This window comes from Panthera tigris, chromosome B2 (assembly GCF_018350195.1).
Source record: "Panthera tigris isolate Pti1 chromosome B2, P.tigris_Pti1_mat1.1, whole genome shotgun sequence".
Taxonomy (NCBI): domain Eukaryota; kingdom Metazoa; phylum Chordata; class Mammalia; order Carnivora; family Felidae; genus Panthera; species Panthera tigris.
In genome coordinates, this window is record NC_056664.1 from 34,673,921 (window position 1) to 34,697,467 (window position 23,547).

Sequence of the window (23,547 nt, forward strand, 5' to 3'; positions counted from 1 at the left end):
AAAATTTGTTGTACATGATTGGTAAAAGTAATCAAGAAAAAGTTTGGTGCCTCTTCGCAGAGGGTGTCCTGATCTCTTTCCACCTTCTGCACAGGTCAAAGTCCAGCAGGCCGCGATGGAGCTGGAGCTTATGCCATTCAATGTTCTGCTGAGAACCACACTGGACTTGCTGCAGGAGAAGGATCCGGCACACATCTTTGCCGAACCTGTCAACCTCAGTGAGGCAAGTTCCCCCACCACTTCCTGAGCAGTGAGCCCCTCCTGGACTGGAAACAGGGTCTGAGTAGGCCAGGAAGGGGTCAGGCCACAGGGTGTATGACACCTGGGGGTTTCTGGCAAAGCTAGTAGACTTGACCATGGTGAGGAGTTAGCAGGCCAGGGTGGGCCAGGGCCCTGGGGCTCTGACTGCGCAGCGTGCCAAACCAGAAAATGGGGAGGCAAGAGTGCTGGTGAAGGGTGCACCTGTTTGGCTAGTAAATGGTTGTTGTAATTGTACAGGTTTTATATGTTTAGGTTCCAGATTACCTGGAATTCATATCCAAGCCAATGGATTTTTCTACCATGAGGCGGAAGCTGGAGTCCCACCTGTACCGCACCTTGGAGGAGTTTGAGGAGGACTTTAACCTTATAGTTACCAACTGCATGAAGTATAATGCTAAAGACACAATTTTCCACCGAGCAGCTGTCCGCCTGCGGGACCTGGGAGGGGCCATCCTGCGGCATGCCCGGCGGCAGGCAGAGAACATCGGCTATGACCCCGAGAGGGGCACCCACTTGCCTGAGTCACCCAAATTGGAGGACTTTTACCGCTTCTCCTGGGAAGACGGTGAGAAGCCTTGGATGGGTGGGGAGGAGAGGGACCAAGAGGAGGCACAGGGATGGAGCCCAGAGAGCCAGGGATCAGGGTGGGCCTTGGAGCTATTTAGGGTAGACACGAGGAGAGCTGAGGGTAGGCCCAGACTGGGATATTCCTGCTTGTGGCTTGCAGTAGTTCTAGGAGCTAAAGTTTAACGAATTCACTATTTCTTGAATGGTAGGAAAAGGAATCAGGTACTGGCTGTCTGTTTGAAAACTTAAATCCTTACCAGGGGTCTTCCTCTTCTGGATGCCCTCTATACAGCGTCCAGAGCATGGGGCAGGGAGAGTGCAGTGCTAGTGTATGTCTGGCTCATTCAGAAGAGTGCAAGTAGAGGACCAGAAAAATGGAATTGCCTCTGAGCCCCACACCCTGCCTGCCCCTGCTCTCTGCTTCTCGATGGCAGTAGCCAGTCACTCAGGCCCAGGAGATTGCCAAGCTGCCTCGTGCCTGCTCCACAGAGCCTGTAATTATGACTGTGAACAGCTTCCTGCAGATGTTTCCCAGATTCTGACCTTGTCCCTGTGGCTGCCCTCCGGGCAACGGTGTTACCAGGGCCAGGGCCCCACAGTGATGCTGCTGGAAGCCACTGGCCCAGGCATTCCAGGAGAATATTTTGCATCCAAAGGATTCAGCCCCTTCCCCTTGCCCTGGGCTGGGCAGATCCTTCAGCCCTTCTGTCCTCCCTTCTCCCTGGCAGTGGACAACATCCTCATCCCAGAGAACCGGGCCCACTTGTCCCCGGAGGTGCAGCTGAAGGAGCTGCTGGAGAAATTGGACCTGGTGAGCGCCATGCGGTCCAGTGGGGCCCGGACCCGTCGCGTCCGCCTGCTGCGCAGGGAGATCAATGCCCTTCGGCAGAAGCTGGCACAGCCACCACCACCACAGCCACCATCACTGAACAAGACTGTGTCCAATGGGGAGCTGCCAGCAGGGCCCCAGGGGGATGCGGCTGTGCTGGAGCAGGCCCCACAGGAGGAGCCAGAAGATGATGGGGACAGAGGTGAGACAATCAGGGGCAGACGGGGTTGGAGGCCAAACTAAGGGAGTAAGGGTTAAGCTAAAATCTCAAGGATGGTGCAAGCATCCTTTCCTGAGTTTAGGTCAGACCCTTGTGGGCAAGCAAAAATCCTTGGAGAGGTCGTGCTTCCATGTATATCCAGGGATGATATTCAAAATATTTAATAATCAGTAGAGACCAAAATTCATCAGAGTAGATGTTGGCTGTTGCATTGGAGTCGGTTCTGGGGACCACTGATGGGGATATTTAGTTGCTAGATTGTGGACAGGTTTGGGGAGTTTTAGAGGCTGGGGCCCAGCAGCTCTGTACTAACTAATAAAGAAGTATTACAGTATTTTGTACCTGATAATGGCTATCTTGCACATATCAGTTAAATATTTGCTCACCTACCATCATGTAGATAGGCTTTTTTAGAGCAGGTTAGGTTGTGGTGTGGGAGGACAGAAAAGGAAGAAAGACCCTAAAGATGGTCTGGCTTCTTGAACTACCTCATGGCTTTGACCCCAGCTGGCCAAGTCTACAGGCCCATCCTAAGCAGAAAGGTCAGATTGCAAGAGACATCTGGGGAAGTGATTCTCAGAGACCCAGCCTTAAAACTGAGCTGCTTTCCATCCTCCCCACTTCGTTGGGGACAGAATTGTCTCCCTTATACAGGTCCTCAGAGCTGAGCCTACAGCTTGGGGAGGGTCTGTCATCCACACAGTCTAGAAGGGTTCGGAGTTATCTCCAGAGGGTAGTTCTCTCCAGGGCCCAAACTGCAAGGAATGGCCCATTTTATTTTAGGTTGGCTGAGAATAAGGACGTGGCTGGGAGGTCACATTTGGCAGTGACTCTTCCTGATTCCCTGTGTGGCAACCAGCATGCCACTTGTATCCCACTCCTGGGCTGTGGCCATGCAGAGTCCTGCCCACTGACCGGCTACAACAGCTTCTTCCAGAGGGTTTCAAAACAAAATTCCCAGGCCTCACATCCCAGAGATTCAGATTAAGGAAGTCTGGGCTGTGGCTTAGAAATTCTAATTTTTAAAAGTTTCAAGATAGTAAGTGAACAGACATGTTTGGGAACCACTGATTTAACTTACTTGCTCTCATTTTTTCACATTTATAAACTTACTCTTTCTGCTTGTCCTCCTTGCTTCACTTGGGTGATAGGAAACAGAACACATTGACAGAAGGGAAAACACTTGAGTCTAATGAGAGCTGTGCACCTCTAATCTGTGAAGCTGAGACTTAACTGATTATTGATTAAGCCAGGTAGCTTTCAGCTTTCTCAGGTGTGGAGTAATGTTTTGTAATTCTCACTTCATCAGATTCACCTGGTAAAGCTTTTTTAAAAAATACCCCATCATTAGAAATTTAGTTTCAGTTGGTCTTGGATCGGACCTTGACGCTGGAAGTTTTAAGAAACTTCCTAGATGATTCTCATACATAGGGTTTAGAATTACTAATGTAGATAAAACTTAATCCTACATTCTTTTTGCCTCAGATGGGAGACCTGGGATACATGTCAAGAACCAATGCCTTTGGTTCTTGCTTATCAGAGTCATTATCTGGCGTGTAGGGGCAGACCTTTTCTAAAATGTTCAAGCAGGTTCTCTTTTTCTCTAACAGATGACTCCATACTGCCTCCCCCACCAACCCTCGAGCCCACTGGGCCTGCACCTTCCCTGTCTGAGCAAGACTCCCCTCCGGATCCCCCTACTCTGAAACCCATTAATGATAGTAAGCCTCCAAGCCGATTCCTAAAGCCCAGAAAGGTGGAAGAAGATGAGCTCTTGGAAAAATCACCTCTGCAGATAGGGAGTGAGCCCCTGCAACGCCTGCTCAGTGACAATGGCATCAACAGAGTGTCTCTCATGCCCCCTGAGACCCCTGCTGGTGCCCCACTCAGTGGCGTGGGCCGCCGCACATCCGTCCTCTTCAAGAAGGCCAAAAATGGAGTTAAGCTACAGAGGAGCCCAGATAGGGCCCCAGAGAATGGTGAGGACCATGGTACAGTGGGCTCTCCTGCCTCTCCGGCCAGCATCGAGGATGAACGGCACTCCCGGAAGCGGCCAAGGAGCAGGAGCTGTAGTGAGAGCGAAGGGGAGAGGTCCCCCCAGCAGGAGGAGGAGACAGGTGACCACGCCTGTGACTTCTCTACTTCTCATCTGCTTTCCTGCTTTGCCTTGCCAGCCAGCACCTCCCCTAGTTGGCTGCCTCCCTAATGGTCCCTGTGGACGCCAGTAGAACCATTGAGGGATCCATAGCTTACAGTTGTGCCTGGCACATGAGTAGTGGCCTGGAGAAGAGGCTTTGAGAAAGTAATTTGAGAGGGCCACATTGTTTCTGGGGCTTTCTTTGGCCTTGAAGGGAATGCAAAGCTATATATGATAAAGTGGTTCCTGCCTTGACTTTAGTTCCTTCATTCATCAGATATTTAGGCACTGGGGGGAAAAAAGTCCTTGAACAGAAGACAAAAATCTCCCTTGTAGGGGAGAAAGACTAAAAACAAATGAGTGAATTGTACCTTGTATCAGAAGCTATGGAGAAAAATCTAGCAGGGAAGGGGAATAGGGGATACTGGGGTGGTATTAGAGAAGGTGGCCAGGGGAGACTTGGGGAGGGGACATTTGAGTAAAGGTTTGAGGGAGTTGAAGGCATGGGCTATTGGGGTTTCTGGGGGAGAACACTTCAAAAAGATAAACTAGTAGGTGCACAGGCCCTGGTGGTGGGAACATGCCCGAATGCCTGGGGAATAGTGGGGAAACCAGTGTGGCTGGAGCAGAGTTAGCCAGGGCATGGTTAGAGATGAGGTTCCAGAGGTAGGTAATGGCGGCTGCCATACTAAAGGGTCCTTACTACACATCCAGCACAAGCTGGTCACAGGGGGTCATACAATGAGTCAGACTGAGTTCCAGCTCTGGAAGAATTCATAGTCCAGTGGGGAGCAAAGGTGCAGAGATGTCATGGTGCCAGACAGTATGTGATTATGTGTTAGGTGACAGCACTGCTGGAGGTGTTTAGCAACTAGGAGCTAGAGGAGTCAGGAAGGTTCCATGAAGGTGGTGCCTGAGCTGGCCCTGTGAGAAGAGATCAGAAAAGAAGGGAGTAGATGGAGCGAAGGCTCAGGCCTGGGTGTATGGAAGCAAGGACAGAATCCCTGTGAAGGACAGTTTGGAGAGGGGCTTCCTGAAGCATCGGGAGCCAAGGCTGGATGGGTGAGGTGAGCCTGCATATGCAGGGCTTCTTTTCTGGATGGTGTGGTTTAGTCTTAGTGAAATATGGGAGGTGAGCTTACTTGGTGGGGAGGGGCCTACTCTTGGCTTGTGCTCTTCATGTCCCTCTCTTGCCTTTTTATGTGGTGGTTTTGGGCTATTTGGCTAGCACATACTTCTCTCTTCCTTCCTAACACTTTGTTTCCAACAATACCTTCCCTTCCCGTTTGGCCCAAGCTTCCCCGTATTAAGGGAGTAGATTAGTTCATAGAATCGAGTCTGAGGCTTGGAGTTAGGCAGACCTGGGTTCATATCCCATCTTCTGACCACCTGTGTATCCTGGGGCAGATTAATTAACCTTTCAAGCTTGTTCCTTATTTCTAATATGGGACTAGTTATACCTATCTTGCAGGGCTCCGAGAATTGGAAATCGTCTGTATAAAGTACTTGGCATACAGCAGTCGATGGTAGCAGTTACTGTTGTCATTGTCTCCACTGTATCAGGACTAGCCAAACAACACTGAGAATGCTGTGCACTAAAAATGAAAAATCCCTCTAATAGGAAATAGGTCTGGATATCAGGCTCATCCAACCTAAAGAGGGCCCACTGCTTGGGGAACCTGCTAGAATCTGTTTGTCCCCCATCGTAGTGGCCTGGCACCCAGGAATATTTCTGTATGACCTTAGTGGAGTCTCACAAGAACAGGTATTGATCTTTGGCAGCTGAGGCACAGCTGGCTTCGTGATTTAAACAGAAGCCATAATGTTAGAGACAGAGCCAGGTTAGAGTCCAGATGTGTTGGCTCAGGCACCTGCTCTTACAGGTGGTGTAACTTGCCTCACAGTTTTTTGGCCAAGGTATCTGTGACTTAGATCTCAAGCGCTTGGCTCAGCTGCCAGACTTGTAGGACTCTGTCTGGATTGTGGTTAGGAACCAGATAATAGAGTTGAAGCCTCTACAGCCGATGAGCCTCCTCCTGTCCCTGGGATGACCGGTCTTCATTTGCTTCCATACGGCCGCCTTCTATAAAGAGACTTCTCATTCGTACTCAGCACTGTCCTCTATAAAGAAGAAGAAGATACTATGTTCACAAAAGGAGAAGCAGAGGTTAAAGAGGAAAAAGGACCTGTATTTCAGAGCCTTGCTTAGAACCCAGGGAATTCTGTCTTTCCACCCCAGGAAGGTCCAGTCTGCTCTAGATCTGTTGAAGTCCCCCAGCTCTGACTAGCTCTGCTGGAGATCTCAGGGTGTGGCTGACATAGCCCTTCTCCTGTCCCAGCCTCTGCTGACACCATCCCAAAAGAATGAAGCTCACTGTTGCCAGCTGTGTGATGGATAGGGCGTGAGTGTTTATCTGAAGAGGCAAGGCGGGTGGGCTCCCCAAGAGGCAGAGGAGACTCCCTGATAATTGAGGCTTGAAATTAGGAGCAGAATTAGGGACTTGTGAGCCAGCCAGAGTGGGGAAGTCTTGGTATTTCATTTTGTAGCCAAATGACAGTAACTGGTGTGAGCTGTGTGCTGTGTTTTCCTTCAAGTTGAACCAGAAGGATGAGAAGGAAAATGCGGGGTCTACTTATTTCCCTAGCCAACATTTCCCCCAAACCTTTATCGGGGTCTTTCCACTGCCCGAGACCCATTTCCCATGCAGGAAGCAACAACCATCCTTTCCACCCCTCCTCAGGTGGCCACCTCACACTGCAGCATGTGTCAGGGGAAGGGGGGTTTCTGCACTCAGGCTTACACTATGTGTCCTTGGCAGGCGTGACCAACGGATTTGGAAAACACACCGAAAGCGGGTCTGACTCAGAATGTAGTTTGGGTCTCAGTGGTGGACTGGCATTTGAAGCTTGCAGGTAAGAACAGTTGTTCCCAAAGCTTTGTTGGCAGCTCCTCCACCTGTCTCTGTATTCTCCATTCAGCCACAGATGGAGCCTCCTCCTGCTTATCTAAGGTTTTTCTTCCTCCACCCCTGCTATTTCCTGAGGCCTCTGGTCTGTAACTGGTAGCTCCTAGGAAACAGTGTGACCCTTGATTCACAGGCCTGATCTGACTAGGAGGGGAGGAGTGATGCTGATGCTTTACAGGGTTTGTGAAGCCGAATTTGGCTCCAGAGGGCAGGGCCAGCCAAATCTGTATTGCCCAGTGAAGTTAACATTTGAGCCAATCCCCCACCCACACCCCTGGCCCACTCTGATGACCCAGTTACAGACATAGTTTTGCTCTTTGCCTTTTGGGGCATCACAGCAAAGGCCTCTGTAGAGGTGTGGTGTGGGAGTAAGAAATGGGCAGATAGGAAGTTCAGAATGGCCTTTTATTCAAAGGCCCTAGCTCTTCTACCCTCCTTGAGCTGGGAAAGGATGGGTTGCTTTTCCTGTTCTTTTACAAGAAGGGAGGATTTCTGAGACCCAAAATGTTAAAGTTTCTTCCAAGTCGAGTTTATTGAATCCCTACTCTGTGTTAAGTGTACTCTGTAAGAAATCGGGGGCTGCAGGACTCTTGGAAATGGGAGACCCTCAGTGCCACAGAGGAGAAACAAGTTGTCCTGAAGGCTAATTACTGGCCCCCAACATGGCTACTGAATGGATCCTCAGTTCCGAGTAGGGGCGGTTTCAAAGGTCCCAGGGCAGCAGTGTTTGAAGTGCTTCCAAGGCAGGTTGAGCATTATGTTCTGTCAGGTACTCACTCTACCGTGGCTCCTGGGCTCCTGGGTGGTGGGTACGGGAGGCCCCTTACTGTGGCATAGCCCAGCTTTCCATGGTTGCTTTGAGATTTTCCTCCCATCAAGCCTCAGAATTGCCTTAGCTGTCTTCTCCATGGTTTCTAGAGACATAAGGGGAACGAATGGGAAAAACATAGTTACTAGGCATAGAGGAGGCAGAGCTTTTGGAATCCTACAAAATGGTTTCACCCTGGTCCTGGGTGGGAATTCTTAACTCCCTTCAAAGGTAATGGTGCCTGGAAACCCAGTTCATTGGGGTGGGGAAGGAGTGGGGTTATCAAACTGTCCCCTCCTAGCCCTTGACTAAAGGTGGAAGGTGTGTTGGGCTTTTCACGCCACGAAGGACAGTCTTCCCAGCCATGAACCACAAGAAGAAAGCCAGACTAGGCTCTGGTCAGCCTGCTGGTCAGACTGTGTGTTTGCCTTTCTGCAGAACTCCAGTCTGTGCCGCCGATTTGTCTGGAGCCCTGCTCAGTGTGGAAACAATGCCCTTGGAAGGCATTTCCTTTTTAACTCAGTGGACCTCAGTGGAATTTCAGGGTTTAAAACAGGAGATTCAGGACTGCAACTGCAGGATTTTTTTTCTTTTTCTTTCTTTCCTCCCCCTGCCCCACTGTGGTGGTAAGTACATAAAGGAAGATTTTACTTACTAATTAGACTAGAATCCTCTACTCCCAGAATCAGAAAGACCCTTCAAGGAACCTGCACTAATCCCATTCCCCTCCCCACCTGTCCCTGGGTTTATCTTTCCTGATGATTTTCTGAGGAAATTGGAGCTGCTCCCCCTTTCTATGGGTCACGCTTTTGGTTATTAATAATTGAGCACCTACTTCAAGCCAGACATTGTTCTAAGTACTGATAAAGGTATGTGTTCTCATGGAGCTTATCTTCTAGAAGGGGGAGATGAGTGTTAAACCAGTAAACAGAATAATTATAGATTGGGTTGTCTGCTTTGGTCTGTGTAATGTGGAAAGAGGACTGAAACACAGGCCATATCAAGTCACGTGTGCTTTTTCTATGAAACAGGAATACATGGACCTAGTTTTGGTGTTGCCTCTTATTTTACTAAGCTCATCTGTCTCAGAGCTCATCATTTGATAGTACAACATTAGTAGTTTATAATATTTAAAGTGAGGCATTAAAATTTACTGCTCTTCATATAATATTTGCCACATAACTATCATCTGCCATTTATTGAGTAGTTGGTATGTGCTGTACTGAGTGTTTTCTGTGTATCAATCTATTAAATCCTCACAGCAGCCTCAGAGAAGGTAGGTAACTTGCTCAACATCATGGAACTCATGAATAGAAGAGACAGGTTCCAGGGGCGCCTGGGTGGCTCAGTAGGTTAAGCGTCAGACTTTTGATTTCAGCTCAGGTCATGATCCCACGTTTCATGAGATTGAGCCCCACACTGGGCTCTGCACTGACAGCACAGAGCCTGCTTGAGATTCTCTCTCTCCCTCTTCCCCTCCGCTGCTTGCTCTGTGTGCATATGTGTCTCTTTCTCTCTCAAAATAAATAAATAAACATTAACATAAACAAACAGATAAGAGCCAGGTTCTGAACCCAGGTAGTCTGGCTCCAGAGTTTCTCTTTTAAACACTTTGTTGTGCCCTCTTCTGTTATATTTGAAGATGTCTCCCCAGCTCCAGAATAATGAACTTTGAGAGGCCTCAGAGTCTCTAAGCACAGTGACAGATTTTTATAGGATGAGTGGGAACTGAATCCTAAATGTAAACTGGGTGTTAATTTTTTTTTTTTCCCCAAACAGGTCCTAATTTTGAATAGCAGAAAAAAAAAAAAAAAACTACCAATCTGCCAGTTACTGAAGGATTATGATTCATTGTGTTCTGTTTGTACAAGTTTTTCTGAATAAGACTCTGATAAAGTCCGTATGATTTAGGAAAACAGGAGTACCCTACTCCCCAACCAGTCCTAACACCAACCTCCTCTTATCCCACCAGGGGTTTCTTAAGCATTTCTACTCTTCTGCAGATTGTTTCCCCACCTTTTAAGCATTTTTTTTTTAGTGGAAAAATTATATAGCAATGATATTTTTTAAAGTTTGGATGGGAAAAGGCCCTAGCCACTTCATTCTTGCCCAGAGGCTCCCAACTATGGTTGTACATTAGAATTGCTTCGGGAGCTGTTTAAAACTACAGATCCTTGGGTGGGTTCCAGTTATACCATTACTCTGGTATTACCATCCTCATTTTTGCTTTATTACCTTTCTAGTCTTTGTCAAATATATCTATATATTGTTTTACCTCTTTGTAGTAACCACATGGAAAAAACTTGTTCTGCTTGTTCATTAAAAAAAAAAAAAAAAGTCCATCTCTAAGAAAAATTTCATACACAAAGTGGAAGTGAGAAGTGGATGTTTTTTTTAATTAAAAAGTGTCTTTTCTAATTAAGGAGTAAGACGTGTCCTTCATAGACAATTTGGGAAAGAGGCAAATTTTTGTACCTCAAAAATAAATTGGTTTCTAAAGAAGCCGTAGAAACCACAGGGTAACAAATTCTGATCCATGTGAGATGGGCCCTCCTCATGGCTAGGCTGCTTAGACCCTGGAAGGATTGACAAGTGCCTGGAGCGACCTTTCATCTGGATGAAGTCCAAAGTCCCTGGGCAGGGAGGCAGGCGTCTCTTTCCAGAGTCCCTCCACCTGCATGAAATGGTCTCTCAAAGCCTCATGGGAATTTTGTGGTCAGAAGGGTGTCATGGGTTAATGTGAGTTGTTAGGGGAAGGTGAGAAACCATTCTTGTTGAACGGTTTTTACAGCTCCACTCATCTCAGAGATAGGAGAGCAGGAGTGGGTATGTTAGTCATTGAAATGGCTCATTTCGCCCCCTCTGCCTTCTTGCTCTATATGCAGTGGTCTGACGCCCCCCAAACGCAGCCGTGGGAAGCCAGCCCTATCTCGTGTACCCTTCCTGGAAGGTGTAAATGGAGATTCTGACTACAGCAGCTCAGGTGAGGAGTGGTGTACAGGTGAATCTGGGGGGCCCAGGCCTTCCAAAGAACCAGCTCTGTGGGCTGCAGCCAAACCCTTCATTCTTCCAAACTCTCAGGCGTTGGGCAAGGAGATGCCCCCCCCTCACAGGTCATTCATACTTTTTTTTTTTTTTTTAAGTTCATCTTAAATTTGAATAGTAATATATGCCCATGATAACAAAAATCAAAAAGGCACAGAAGGGTACATAATGAAAAGCCAGGGTCCCCTCCTTAGAACAACCACTGTTAGCAGTTTCTTCTGTGTCTCTCTATTTGTAATTTATATACATATAAGCCAAAACTTGTGTATATTTAAGAGCATAGGTAGAGAAGCCTAATACACACGTATTCTCCTAAACCATGCCTTTTTTCAATTAATAATAGATCTTGGAGCTCCTTCCGTGCTTTTTATTGACTGCCTAATGTGCCATTATCTAGGAGTGCCAGCCTACTACAGATGGACATTTAGACTGTTTTCATGTATTTGTTATAACCAGTGTTGCAGTGAGCAACCTTGTACATAGATCTTTTGTAGCCCTGGAGAGCATACACTTCTATAGAGAAGCAGAGCTGCTAAACTTGAAGGGAGTGTGTATTTGTCATTTCCATGGGTCTTGCCAGCCTGCCCTTGCTGGAGTAATCAGCGATAGCCTCTATCACTGAATCTCACACCTTGCCGTGTAGGTTCATGTGATCCAGTGCTTTCAGCCCTGTCCTCATGAGACATTCTTCTCTAGCCGACCCAAACAGGGAAGTACATGGGTCTTGTCTCTTTGGACCAAGGGATTCAAGAACAGGACAAGGCAGGGCCAAAGGAGAGGGCTGGTTGGTGCACAGGTGGAGTGGGTACAGGGTGGGCTGTTCTCCGAGTGCATCTCTGCAGCCCTCCTGTGGGAGCTGTGCACCCTGGATGCCCGGTCTTCGAAGCTCCCATCTAACACAGGCTTCAGGGCCTCTTTCCCCACTTTCCTTTTCCCAACTGCTTTATTTTCCCTTAGCATCAGTTTCTGTCTCACATGTGTGTTGATGAATGCATGCCTGCGTGTTTCATTGTTGTCTGACTGTTGGCGCCCAGAAAGCAGGGCTCCTATCTACATGAAAGTGTACAGCATCTAGTGCAAAACTGGCAGTGGATTGGCACAAACATTGGAATTCTGGTAGTGACATTTTACTCTTATTTTAAAAAACCACATACTTATAAAATGATGCCAAGGGAAACTTAAAAATTTCGACCTTCTACTATTCCATCATCACCTTAACACAATTGTCTTCATTTCTCTGTGTTGCCTTCTGTTTATTTCAGGCACGTTTTTAACAAAATGTTAATCCAGAACACACGCTTTTTCGTTTTCTGCATTTTTCAATGTTATACACTTTTTTTTGTGTTGACACAATCTTGATTTAACTCATATTATTGGAACAATATGTCTTCCAGTCGATGCATTACAATTTACTTAACTTTTTTATTGTTAGATTTTTGGTGATTTCCAACTTTTAATATTATACATAATGTAGTAAATGCATATTTTTGTTAAAAATCCTTTTATTTGTTTTTAAAGTTATTTTTCTTAGAATAATTCCCAGGGAAGGAATTTACTGAAGCAGATGATTCATACTTTTTTTTTTTAATGGCTCTTGAGACATGCCACCAAATTATGTTCTTGAGGATTAGACTGGTCTGCAATTTCTTCCAACAGTGTATGATTGCACCAGTTTCCCCACAGCCAGCCTCTTCAGTATTGGATTTTATCTCTTGGTTGTTACTGCTATTGACTCAATGGGTAAAAAAAAAAACAAAAAAAACCTCATTATTAGTAGTAGTTTTGTTTTGTTTTATAAATGAGGATAGTAGTATTTCCTTAGTAACACAATTTCCACTATGCAGGATTTGGACCCTTTTCCCTGTGGTCACCTTGGGCTTCCGGTTTATAGGCGTGGGGAGGGGGAAGGGAGGTTCCTTTCTGCTCAGGAGCATTTGTGAAGTGTACCCATCCACATATGCTAGTGCATTGTGTGCGAACAAAGTAAGCTGGAGAGATGTGGTGCCTGCTTTAGGCAGGACACCCAGTGTCAGGTTCTGAGAAATGCAGGCACGTGAAGGGCTTGCAGATCTGCTTGGCTCTGCTGCGTGCCGTGCACCCAGGTGACCTGAATGGCCAGGTGTGGCTCTGTCAGAAAAGAACTCATTTAGCAAGTGGTTTTACTGGGATGTCTGTCCCAGGCATCTTTTTCCATGAAGCCTCTATCATGAGGCCCACCACTTAGGCCCAGAGAGCAGTTTGTGGCTTTGCCAAGCTGGGTTATTGTTGTTCTTCCTGGGATCCTGGTGATAAAAGCAGTCCTAGTTTTCTAGGGAACACCATTCTAGTGTTCTAGTCCAGGGGTCGGCAAACTAACATATTAGCTTGTTTTTGTAGGGCTTGCAAGCTAAAAATGGTTTCTACTTACAAATGATTGAAAAGAAAATCAAAAGAATGATATTTTGTAGCACATGAAAATTACATGAAATTCAAATTTCAGCATCTAAAAGTAAAATTTTATGGGGACACAGCCATACTCATTCCTCTGTAGAGTATCTGTGGTGGCTTTCATGCTGCAACAATAGGGTTGAATAGTTGCAACAGAGACCATGTGGACTGCAAAACCTAAAATATTTACTGTTTGGCCCTTTACAGAATGAGTTTGCCGACCCCTGATCTAGTCTAAGAACTAAGGAAAGGGCAGGAAAGGGGAAGGGTGGAGGGGATGTTGCTGACTCATTCTTGGGTTGCCCCAGTCAAATGGAGGCCACAGGCAGGCCTCCTGGGCACCATTCCAAGTCCCCTTTGGGTACTGTCTCCTCCCCTCCCCAACCCCCAGGCAGAAGCCTCCTGATGCCCTTTGAAGACCGCGGAGACCTGGAGCCCCTGGAGCTGGTGTGGGCCAAGTGCCGAGGCTATCCCTCCTACCCCGCCTTGGTGAGTCTGCCCCAGACACCACCCTCCTCCCTCCCCTGGGCTGTTCTGGCCCCTATCTTGCCTCAGGAGCTTATCTGATTGGATCAAGCCAGCAGAGGGGTGGGAATCAGGGTGCTTTTAGCTGCAGAGGGGAGGGAGGTTTTAGCCCAGCCTGGGTGGGTCAAACCATCAAGGTCTTCAGCTCAGAGCACTTAAAATAGGGTAAAAGTGTGAAGACAGGGACTAGGGCTCATAGGGATTTAATAGCATTTATTCATTTGCTTATGCATAAAAGTAGTATGCTCATTGTAGAGAATTTTTAAAGCTGCTTATAATGCTTAAGTGTTGTATTAGACATTTGTCATGCTAAATTCTTGAAATACTGAGGAAGATGTGGTTTTTCTCATTCTGTGGGGAAGAAAAATGAGGATCTATCTGTTCCCTGTGGCCATCTAGCTGATTAAATGGCAGGGTTGGAATTTGAGCCCAAGGCTCAAAATGTGTGATGTCAAAGCCTGTGTTCTGAGCCACCAAGTTCAAAATCACCCATGGTCTCATCTATTCAGAGATTACCTCTTGGTGTATATAGGCACTCTTTTTTTTTTTTTTTAACGCATAAGTGCAAGCCCGTACTCTGTGTAACCTCCCTTTCACGTAACAGCATACCATGAACATGCATGTCTTGTGCCATTAAACATTCTTCATCAACATTACTTTAATGACTGCATTGTCCTCAGTTGTATGCATGTACCTTATTTTAACCATTCCCTACTTGGTCATTTAGATTGTTTTGAATTTTTCACTATGATTAATAGCTGGCAATAAACATCACTGTAGCTTTACTCTGTGCACATCATGATGATTTCCATACTGTGAATTCTTAGGCGTGCCTTCTTAGAACAAGGTCTGTGCAAAATTGATACACATTGCCAAGTTGCCCTTTAGAAAGTTAGTTCCAATTTATGCTCCCGTCAGCAGTAGCTAAAAAATTCTATTTTTACCACCTTGATTGTTATTTGTTAGAGCTCTTTCTGTATTGGGGAGGTAATGTCCATCTGGCACTGGAAGCTAGTGATTCTAAACCTTTAGGGCATGCCAGAATCATGGGGGAGTTTTTAAAACAATACAGATAACTGAGGCCCCATTTCAGAACTATGAAATTAGACTGACACCAGGCCGAGGTATGAATGTTTTCTATAAAGCTTCTCAGATGATCTGTAGCCACGGTTGTGAACTACCCTGCCAACCTCTTGCATGCACACAGGAGTTCTGGGCTTCTCTTAGCTCTTTCACATCAATGGGTCTTTCAAGTCTCATAGCAGCCCCTTAAAGTCAAGAGGGCAGGAACTCTGACCCTTTTGGACTGGTGAGGAAGCTACAGCTGTAAGAGGTTATACAACTTGCAGGAGCCATATTGGAACCATGTTGCCTACCTCACTCCCTCTTCAGCAGTGGCAGGAGGGGGAATCCATGCTGTGATCCAGCAGTTGAGGAGGTTGGGCCTTGGGCCTGCCTTCACAAGGCTGTGTGCCCTGTTGTCAGTGAGACTTCCAGCATAATTGTTGAGGAAGTGATTAAAGCTGTACAGGTTTGGTTTTGTGATTTTAAGTCCCATGGTGCAAAAAAAAAGTCTAAAAATAGTCTTTTTTTTTCCTTTTTAATTATCTTCTTAATCATACATTTTCTTTAATGAGTAAATAAATTCAGCCACCACCTGAAAAAACCTACCACCTGAATGCAAGCTGTGTTTTTATTTTGGTTTATGCTCTCCCGTTGTTCTCCTGTGTTAAATATGACTCGTGTCCATAATGAATATACATTTAAAAAAAATTTTTTTGGCTCTTGTTTAAAATTGCTTTTTCTCATAAAATAATGTATCTGTATTATAGAAGTTGGGGGAAAAAATAGAGAAAAGCAACAAACCCCATCATTCTAGCAAGTCAGCTATAAGCGTTTTGTATCGTTTCTTCTATTTGTTTATGTATTACAGCTATAATAATAGTATGTATATATGCCTTCATTATATAATGTGTTAAAGTATTTCATAAGCCACATTGTTTTACATCCACATAACATTTGAGTGAATGGTCCATTATTTATTATTTTGAGACATATTTGCATCTATCTTCTTTAGAAAGGGAGGAGAGCTCTCCTTGCTTCTGCCCTTGGTGGCAGGGGGTGGGGGGTACATTTTTCACAATCTGCCCCATGTTCCAAGGCAGGAACCAGCATGGCTGTCGAGGAAACATACCAGAGTGGCCCCACTATCTTGTTCAATAATCTTGTTCAATAATCGAGGAAGCTCAGGAGGGCTTGTATGGTGGTTCTCATTAGGACCCTTAGCTTTAATCCCAGGGGGGACATACAAGCTGGGAGAGTTTTGACCAAATTACACAGCTCGAACAGGGTAGGGATGGTTCTTCCTTAAAACTCTTAACCAGAGCACCTGCTTTTAGCTGCTTATCTAGGAAGGGAAGTAAGGAAGCTGGCAGACACCCAAAGGTAAACAGCGAGAGCAGTTTATTATGAGAACAGGCCCCCTGGGACAGAGTATAGAAATTAAGATTGTTCCATCTCTGGAGAAAGCTGCTTCCTCAGTAAGTTTCCAAGTCTCTCTGGCCTCAACACACATAGATTATCAACTCACTGCTTTGGAAATGAGGGCTGTGTAGGACAGTAGGCAGCAGAAGTTTAAGCCACCATGGCCACAGCCAGCTACATGCTCTGTGCTCACGGCTTTCCTCTGTCAGGTGATACCTGTCAGCAGACTTCTCAGCATCGGCAAGAAGGTGAAATAAGATGATGGATGACGTGTGAATAACTAGGATCTTCAGTCACTCTGTTAGTGCTTCATAGAGCTAGAGATCACTGTTGTGTTGATGCCACCAGGCATTTTTCTGAGCCCCTGCCCTGTAGAGCTTGCAGCCTTGAGCATTAATTCCTCCAGTGGTCCTTCTTGCCAGCCACATCATTCATTTTCCCCTCTCCAGCAACCCTTCAAGTTCAGTCTTAAAGCTTTCTGATCTTAGATGGAGGTGCCCACAAAGGTACCTAGTCCACACAGCAGGAAGATTATGGTCAGACAGGAAGGTAGTGGGTAACCAGGGGCTCTGTTAGGTAGAACCAAGGTGATGGGCCCTGCTGCTGATGCAGAACCTCCTTTATAGCCATGGTGTTTAGGAAAGTCCCTGAGCCTTTGAAGTGAATTGCAAAGGTTTTAAAGGAAAAATTGACAGGAAGAAATGGCCTCCTGGCCTCCATTCCCTTCCCCTAAGGGATGTTAGGAAGGTGGAATTTGCCAGTCTGGCCTGGACATCATAGATATACCCTCAATTCTGGTATCTCCCATACTGGATTCACATTTCTTCTGTTTCCACTTGGGCCCCAGGGGTTCATGGCACAAGCTCCCTCATTGGAAGAACTGATTGAGCAGGGCTGAAGGATTTGGCCAATGAACTGGGAAAACACTCAAGATTTCCATTTTGGGGTCCTGAGGGTCACAAGAGGTCAGCCCCCTTCATCACTTGGTTGTGGGCCTGGCCAAGGCCCTGCATAACTTGAGGGGTGGTTCAGTAGGTAGTCCTGAGGCAGCATGCCCTGCTCACCCCATCCACCCCCATCTGAGTGCCGTCTCCTTTCCTGTCTCTAGATCATCGATCCCAAGATGCCCCGGGAGGGCCTCCTGCACAATGGTGTTCCCATCCCTGTCCCCCCTCTGGATGTGCTGAAGCTGGGAGAGCAGAAACAGGCCGAGGCTGGAGAGAAGCTCTTCCTTGTCCTCTTCTTTGACAACAAGCGTACCTGGTGAGTGGGTACTACCACCTGGAGGTTGGGCCAGGATGAGGGCTAAGGGGCCTGCCATGCAGTACACAGAGGGGCTGTGGGCTCAGTTAACCTGCCTCCATCCAGACAAGGTGAGGCATTACCAACAGCTGGCCTGCCCCAGCCACATTAATAGTTACTGAGGAGTGTGGCTGGTCAGATTCCCTGGAAAACATTCTGAGATGGATATTTCTATCAGGAGGCTTATTGAGGAGAGCTGTGGGGATGAAGGGTGCAGTGCTGGGTGGAGGAACATGTTGAACACTTGGTATAGAGGCCTCAGCTGATCCTAAGGGGAGCTCCGGAGCTGGGAGGCTTGTTAATGATGTCCAGAATTGGGGCTGTGCGTGGGCATGTCCTCCCATGGCAACTAGTCATTGAATGCTGGCTGCCCCTGGGAACGGGGTCACCTTGGTCCAGGTAACTCCCTTGGTGGCGGGTGATTCCTGAAGAGGACTCAGCTGAGAGCTAGTCAGCAGCCAACGCTCCCAGTGGCTGTGGGAGTGCACGTCTTAGTCCTCAGGTGGGGGGATGGGGTGGAGGGTGGTTTGGGGCAGTGTGGGGTCCACTACAAAGGGCTTGCTTGCCCTTTAAGGTTTCTCTTAGAGTTCTTTCACTTCTGCTTTTATAGAATGAGGAGGTAGGACTAACAAGTAAAAATAATAGCTATCACTTATTGTTTACTCCGTGCCCTGATGCAAATCGATTTACATACATAACCTTATTTAATCCTCATTAAATCTTCATCAGTCCTCTCCCAATCCATTTTGCAGATGAGGAAGCTGAGGCTCAGAAAGCAAAGACCCCATTGCCAGACCTGGGATACAAGCCAAGATCTGGCTCCAAAGGCTAGCTTTTAGCCACACGTTAGATTCAACTGGCGATCTTTAGAAAAACACACCTGGTGCAGGCCCCATCAGGAATCACTGGTTCCTGGCATCAGCCCCACTTCCTAGCCATAGCTCCCTGATGCCCCAAGGCGAGAGCTAGCCCTAATATGGGTCTTTCTTAGCTCCTGGGTCCTAACAGCCCTCTAAAGCAGAGTGAGTGCCCTGAGGCTCAGGGAAGGGCCTGGCTGCAAAAAAGGTCCCTTGGTGGCCTCCTGCCTGGGGTGTCCCAGTCTGTCTCCTCCTGCCCTGTCCCCTCCCCCTGGCTTTGCTTGTCCTAGGCAGACGGGCCCAGAGGAGCCCCTTCATGCCACCCGCCTCAGCCCAGGCTTCTTACTGTGCTTGTATTTTAGGCAGTGGCTTCCAAGGGACAAAGTGCTACCCCTGGGTGTGGAAGACACCGTGGACAAGCTCAAGATGCTGGAAGGCCGCAAGACCAGCATCCGAAAGTCGGTGCAAGTGGCCTACGACCGTGCAATGATCCACCTGAGCCGCGTCCGGGGGCCCCACTCCTTTGTCACCTCCAGCTACCTGTAAGGGTGGGTCCTGGCTTGTGTCTGCCTGCCCTGCCTCTGTCCCATGCAGCACAGAGGCCCCTTCCTGCCCCAGCCAGTCATATGGCCGGCAGCTTCCCCCTTCCATGGCAGGCCAGGGACTGGGCCGTGTCCTCCCCATGGGCAAGGCCCCAGTTTTGACCAACTGTATGGTTCCCCTGCTGGGCCTGCTGTGTGCCAAAAACTCCCACCTGAGCTCGCTCGGGGGGGCTAGTCCACTGAAGAACCAGTTAGAAGTATAAATAGCTGTGAGGCTTGGGCCCGGCCGAGGAGATGGACCTGAGGCCAGAAGGCAAGAGGTCCTAGGCTCTTTCTCAAAGGTGTGCCTGGCCCGCTCCTTCCCACTCCCAGCTAACTACACCTCAGGGCAAGCGAGGCTCTGACATTGACCCCAGAGGTGCTGTGGATACATGGGAGTCCCGCGGGGAAGCTCACGGAGCTCACCCTCTCTCCCCTCTGTCACCCATTCTCATACCTCTTCCCTGTCCCATCTTCTGCACCAGTGCCGTCTCTCTTTTCCCATGTTCCTTTCCTTTCTTTTGTGCCAAACAGAAACCATCACCAAACTGGTCTTTTTCTTTTTATGTCTCATTCCCTTTGAGGCCAGCTGCTATGCTAGGTGGGTTCCTCCACCTGGCTCCTTAGGGCCCAGGACAGAGGCCAGCCTACCACTCGGGTGACCCCTCCACCAGCACACACACCCCTTCCCCATCTGCTGCAGACACACAGCTGAGGCCAGGCTGTGAAAGCTTGCCCCGTCCCTGTCTTGCTGAGAGGCGGGCCGAGGCTTGACGGGCTCCCGTCAGACCAGGCTGGTTGTGGGAGTGTCCGTCTGTCCACTTGGATGTTGAGGGGTGTTGACTGAAGCTGTGCTCTTCAGCTGGGTCTGCTCACCCCTGCTGTCCTCTCTCTGTGGGCCTCCCTCTCCACCACCATGGACGGTGGTGCCCGCGGTCCAGCACCTCCCTGCCTGCGCTCTGCCCAGCCCAGCCTCTGCTGCTCCCGCTCCCAAACTCCGGGGGACACCACACTTATTTCACGCCCTCTGTCCCCTTCCCTCTCCACCTTTCAACCCCCTCCCCACCTTCACCTTCTCAAAAACGGAAGGAAAAAAACTGTGAAATGGGAAATGCTGACTGACAAACCAACACAACTTTCAGAGGCTTTGAGTCTGTTCTCTGGATGTTTCTTTTCACCTCTTAAGCACCAAAGCCGCAGGGCCAGGTTGCAGGCCACTGATCGCCATGTTGATTTTTAACCTGACGTTCTTTTTAATTGTTTTAAATTTTTCATAGGGGAGTTTTGGACAAAAAAAAAGTCACTGGGGAGATCACTGCCATTTTTACACACTCGACTTTTTAAAAATACAACCAACCAACCACCACAACTTCTTATACATTTGGGACACGAGCCAGAGTTTAAAAGGGAACCAACAAAACTCTCTATAACATAAAGGATGGGGTTTTGGATTTTGTACAATAATAAAAATACAATACAGCATATGGCTAGGGAAGGACATGGTGTATATAATTGTAAAATACTGTTCTAAATTATTCACGCCTATAGTTTCCATTACTGGAGTCCTCCATTGTGTGGCTGAGTATTTTAAATGCACACAGTGTGGTTTATTTAAAGGAGCCAATGCGTCCCCCTCTCCCCAGGTAGTCGGTCAGCTGTGGACTCTGTGACCTTTGTCTCAACCTGTGTTGTAAGATCTCGGGGCTCTCTCTCTCTCTGTGTCTCTTCCCCCCAACACTTTCTCTTTCTAGTCTCTCTTTTTTTTCAATCTCCTTGACTCTTTCAGTCTCTTTCTGAGTCTCATCTTTAAAACTGCTCTTTTAGAACGGGAAGCGGCTCAGATCCTGCTGTGGCATGGGGCCTACGTGTCTCAGTCGCGTCTGCTGTGAAGCACACGATGCTCTATTTATTGTAGAAAGTGACTTTATTTGCTTTCTAGAATTGTTTATAACAGATGGTATAAGAGAGGTAATAAACAGAGAAAAATCTATGCTTGTAAAGAATACAAAAGTTAATTTTACCTACTATAATATGACTGTCTGAAACTTATTTTCTCTCTGAGAAATAAATGTTCTAATGGGCAGCAGTTGCTGTGCTGTGTTTGGTGTCATCAGTGGGGGCATGTGCTTCTCTTCCAAAATCCCATAGCCCACCCCCACCTCAAAAGGCAGGAACCATTCAGAACGGGTTGTCTAGCCATTGCAGACTGCCAGCTGGAAAGGGCTCTGTCCATCTCTTGGACGCCTGGGAGGGGTGTGAAGATGGGCTCTGACGTTTTCCTCCCCCAAACAGCACCACCCTCTGGGTCCTGTAGAAGGTCCAGCCTGTCTTCTCATGCCTCAGATTTCCTGTGGCCCTGTTCCTTTGGGAGCATCTGTTCCTCATGCAGTTGGAGAAGTAGCCCCTTGTGTCTGCCACCTGTTTACCCAGCTTGCTGAATTTGAGACTCGAGGGTGCCCACGCCTCCTTTGTAATTATTGCTGTCCCCATTCTGTAGGTAGGTAGCTGGGACACACAGGCGTTAACATGGACCTCGCTCCTTTTGGAATTGGAAGGGATCCTGGCGCCTACCTGGTCTTCATTTTGCAGATGAGAAAACAGACCAGCACGATCAACAGGCTTGTCCAAGGACAGCTGGCCAAGAAATGGCGGCAGAATCCTGGGACAAGGATCTGGGCGGGGGTTTCTTGTGGGCTCTACAGCATTTCAAGGCTGTGCTGGCCTGTTCTGTACCAGCTCCCCTCTCACCAGCTATGGTTCCAGCATTTCTGGAGAGGGGCATCTGGGAGAGTAGAGAGAGTTCCCAGGGACTCAATACTTGGTCACTGGGCCTTGGGATAGCTTTTCCCCATCCCCTCCCCTGTCCTATCTCTGCTCCTGCCTGCTCCTGCCTGGCTCATGTGCTTGGCTGTGAGTTACATCTCACAGCCGTGTGACTAAAGGATAAGGGTCTCCTGATCACCTCCACAAGCTCCTTCAAAATTCTTGTCTTTGAAGTTGCTAGAGGGTAAAAGTGCTCAATTTGGTATAACGTCGACAGGGTACCTCTAGTGTGCTAACTCTTGAATTGCACGTTGTGGGTGCGGACATGCGCCCCTCTGGCCCACAGAATGCTCACAACCTGATTCATGAGACCTGTCAGGGCAACTCTGAACGTGGCAGGTGTGGAGCTCCCCCCCGCCCCGAGGGGAGGAGTTTGGGAGACTCCTCCAACCAAACTCAACGTTTAGTTGAATCACAAAAGCTTTCAGAAGAATAAAGCAATTCATTCAAGCCTTAAAAAAATGGGATTGAAAATCCCTCTTTGTAAATTTGTATTCTGAACTACAAAGGCAATATTTAGAAAGATGTGAAAACGCTCATCTTAGAAGCCATTTTGTACATAAAGAGAAAATGACCAGAGGGGTAGGGTTTTAGCAGGTGAGGATGGAAAGGAAAAGCATTGTAGATGACACAACACGGGCAGGGCTCAGGGAGGTTGGGCACGTGCTCCGCTGCCCCATCTGACTGGCAGCCACTGAGATGGCAAGGCAGTGTGCTGGGGTTAAAGCCCTGTCACTCACTGGCTGTATGACCTCAAGCATGGTACTTGACCTCTCTGAGCCTCTCTGAGGCTGACTTAACAGAGGAACCTGAGGCCAGGGCGAGGCATGGTAAGTAGCATCCGTTGAAGCATTTGATTGGGGAAGGGACAGGACCAGAACTTGGCAACTAATGAACGAGATGTCAGAGGCCAAAAGCAGAAGTGGGAAGACAAGGTTGCCGCATGGCCGGAGGCATCAGCAGTGAGTTTGAAGGGGAGGAAGGAGAGCTAAGTTTTGAGGAGCTTGTATTGGCTGCAGGATATCTGAGAAAAACCCCCCAGCAAGCAGACGGGACTGGGCAGTTCAAGAGGAAGGTAGGAGCAGATGACAGAAATGTGGAGGCACGGGAGCACACCAGGGCAGTTAGGACAATGGCCAAGGAGGGAAAGGACAGACCTGAGGAAAGCCTCTTATATTTGGAGGCTGGGATTGGGGAAGAAAAGAGGAAAACGGTGCCTTCAGAGGGGTCTGCTCCCTGGAGAGGGCCTCACACAGAGGCAGTCAAGCCCTAGGGATCAGCTAGACCCACTCACCCCTCATTTCACAGAAGGAGGCAGGTCACATGCACTCAGCCTCACAGAGCAGGAAAAGGCAGCGCTGGACCAGAAAGAACCCAGAAACCAGCACTTTCTACTCTCCACCAGCCCGTGTATTCAGAGCCCTCAAGGTGAGCAGAAGTGTCCTTAATGAATCTGATCAATCCTGCGATTAAAAGTCATGGACCCAAGTCTAAAATATTATGATACTGGAGCATGTGGGGGTACTGAGTAGGAATACAAAACCCCGTTTTCCTAATGAGTTTTAAAACATAATTAAAAACATTTGCTTAACCCTGTCAGCTTGGCCACTTCCTTTAATATATTGCTATTAACACTTGAGTGTGAATTTGCCTTCCAGATGGACTCTCCCCACCTGACTAGGCTGTGAGCTTTGACTCTTGAGAGGAGAGGGGTG

The 23,547-nt window shown here is 47.8% G+C and overlaps 1 protein-coding gene across 4 annotated transcripts in view; it reads left to right on the forward strand.

Annotated features, from left to right (window-relative positions):
* BRPF3 (bromodomain and PHD finger containing 3) overlaps nt 1-21,095 on the forward strand; it is a 33,988-nt gene extending 12,893 nt beyond the window's left edge. For 3 of the 4 annotated variants that reach the window (XM_042986210.1, XM_042986212.1, XM_007085264.3), the window contains exons 5-13: nt 95-223; nt 514-826; nt 1,557-1,859; nt 3,488-3,994; nt 6,834-6,927; nt 10,674-10,771; nt 13,652-13,749; nt 17,378-17,532; nt 18,791-21,095. In XM_042986210.1, coding sequence (XP_042842144.1) covers nt 95-223; nt 514-826; nt 1,557-1,859; nt 3,488-3,994; nt 6,834-6,927; nt 10,674-10,771; nt 13,652-13,749; nt 17,378-17,532; nt 18,791-18,974 — 1,881 coding nt within the window. In that variant the 3' untranslated portion in view covers nt 18,975-21,095. The remainder of the gene's footprint in view (nt 1-94; nt 224-513; nt 827-1,556; nt 1,860-3,487; nt 3,995-6,833; nt 6,928-10,673; nt 10,772-13,651; nt 13,750-17,377; nt 17,533-18,790) is intronic. The other variant, XM_042986213.1, reaches the window with a different exon arrangement.
* Nucleotides 21,096-23,547: the final 2,452 nt, after the last annotated feature.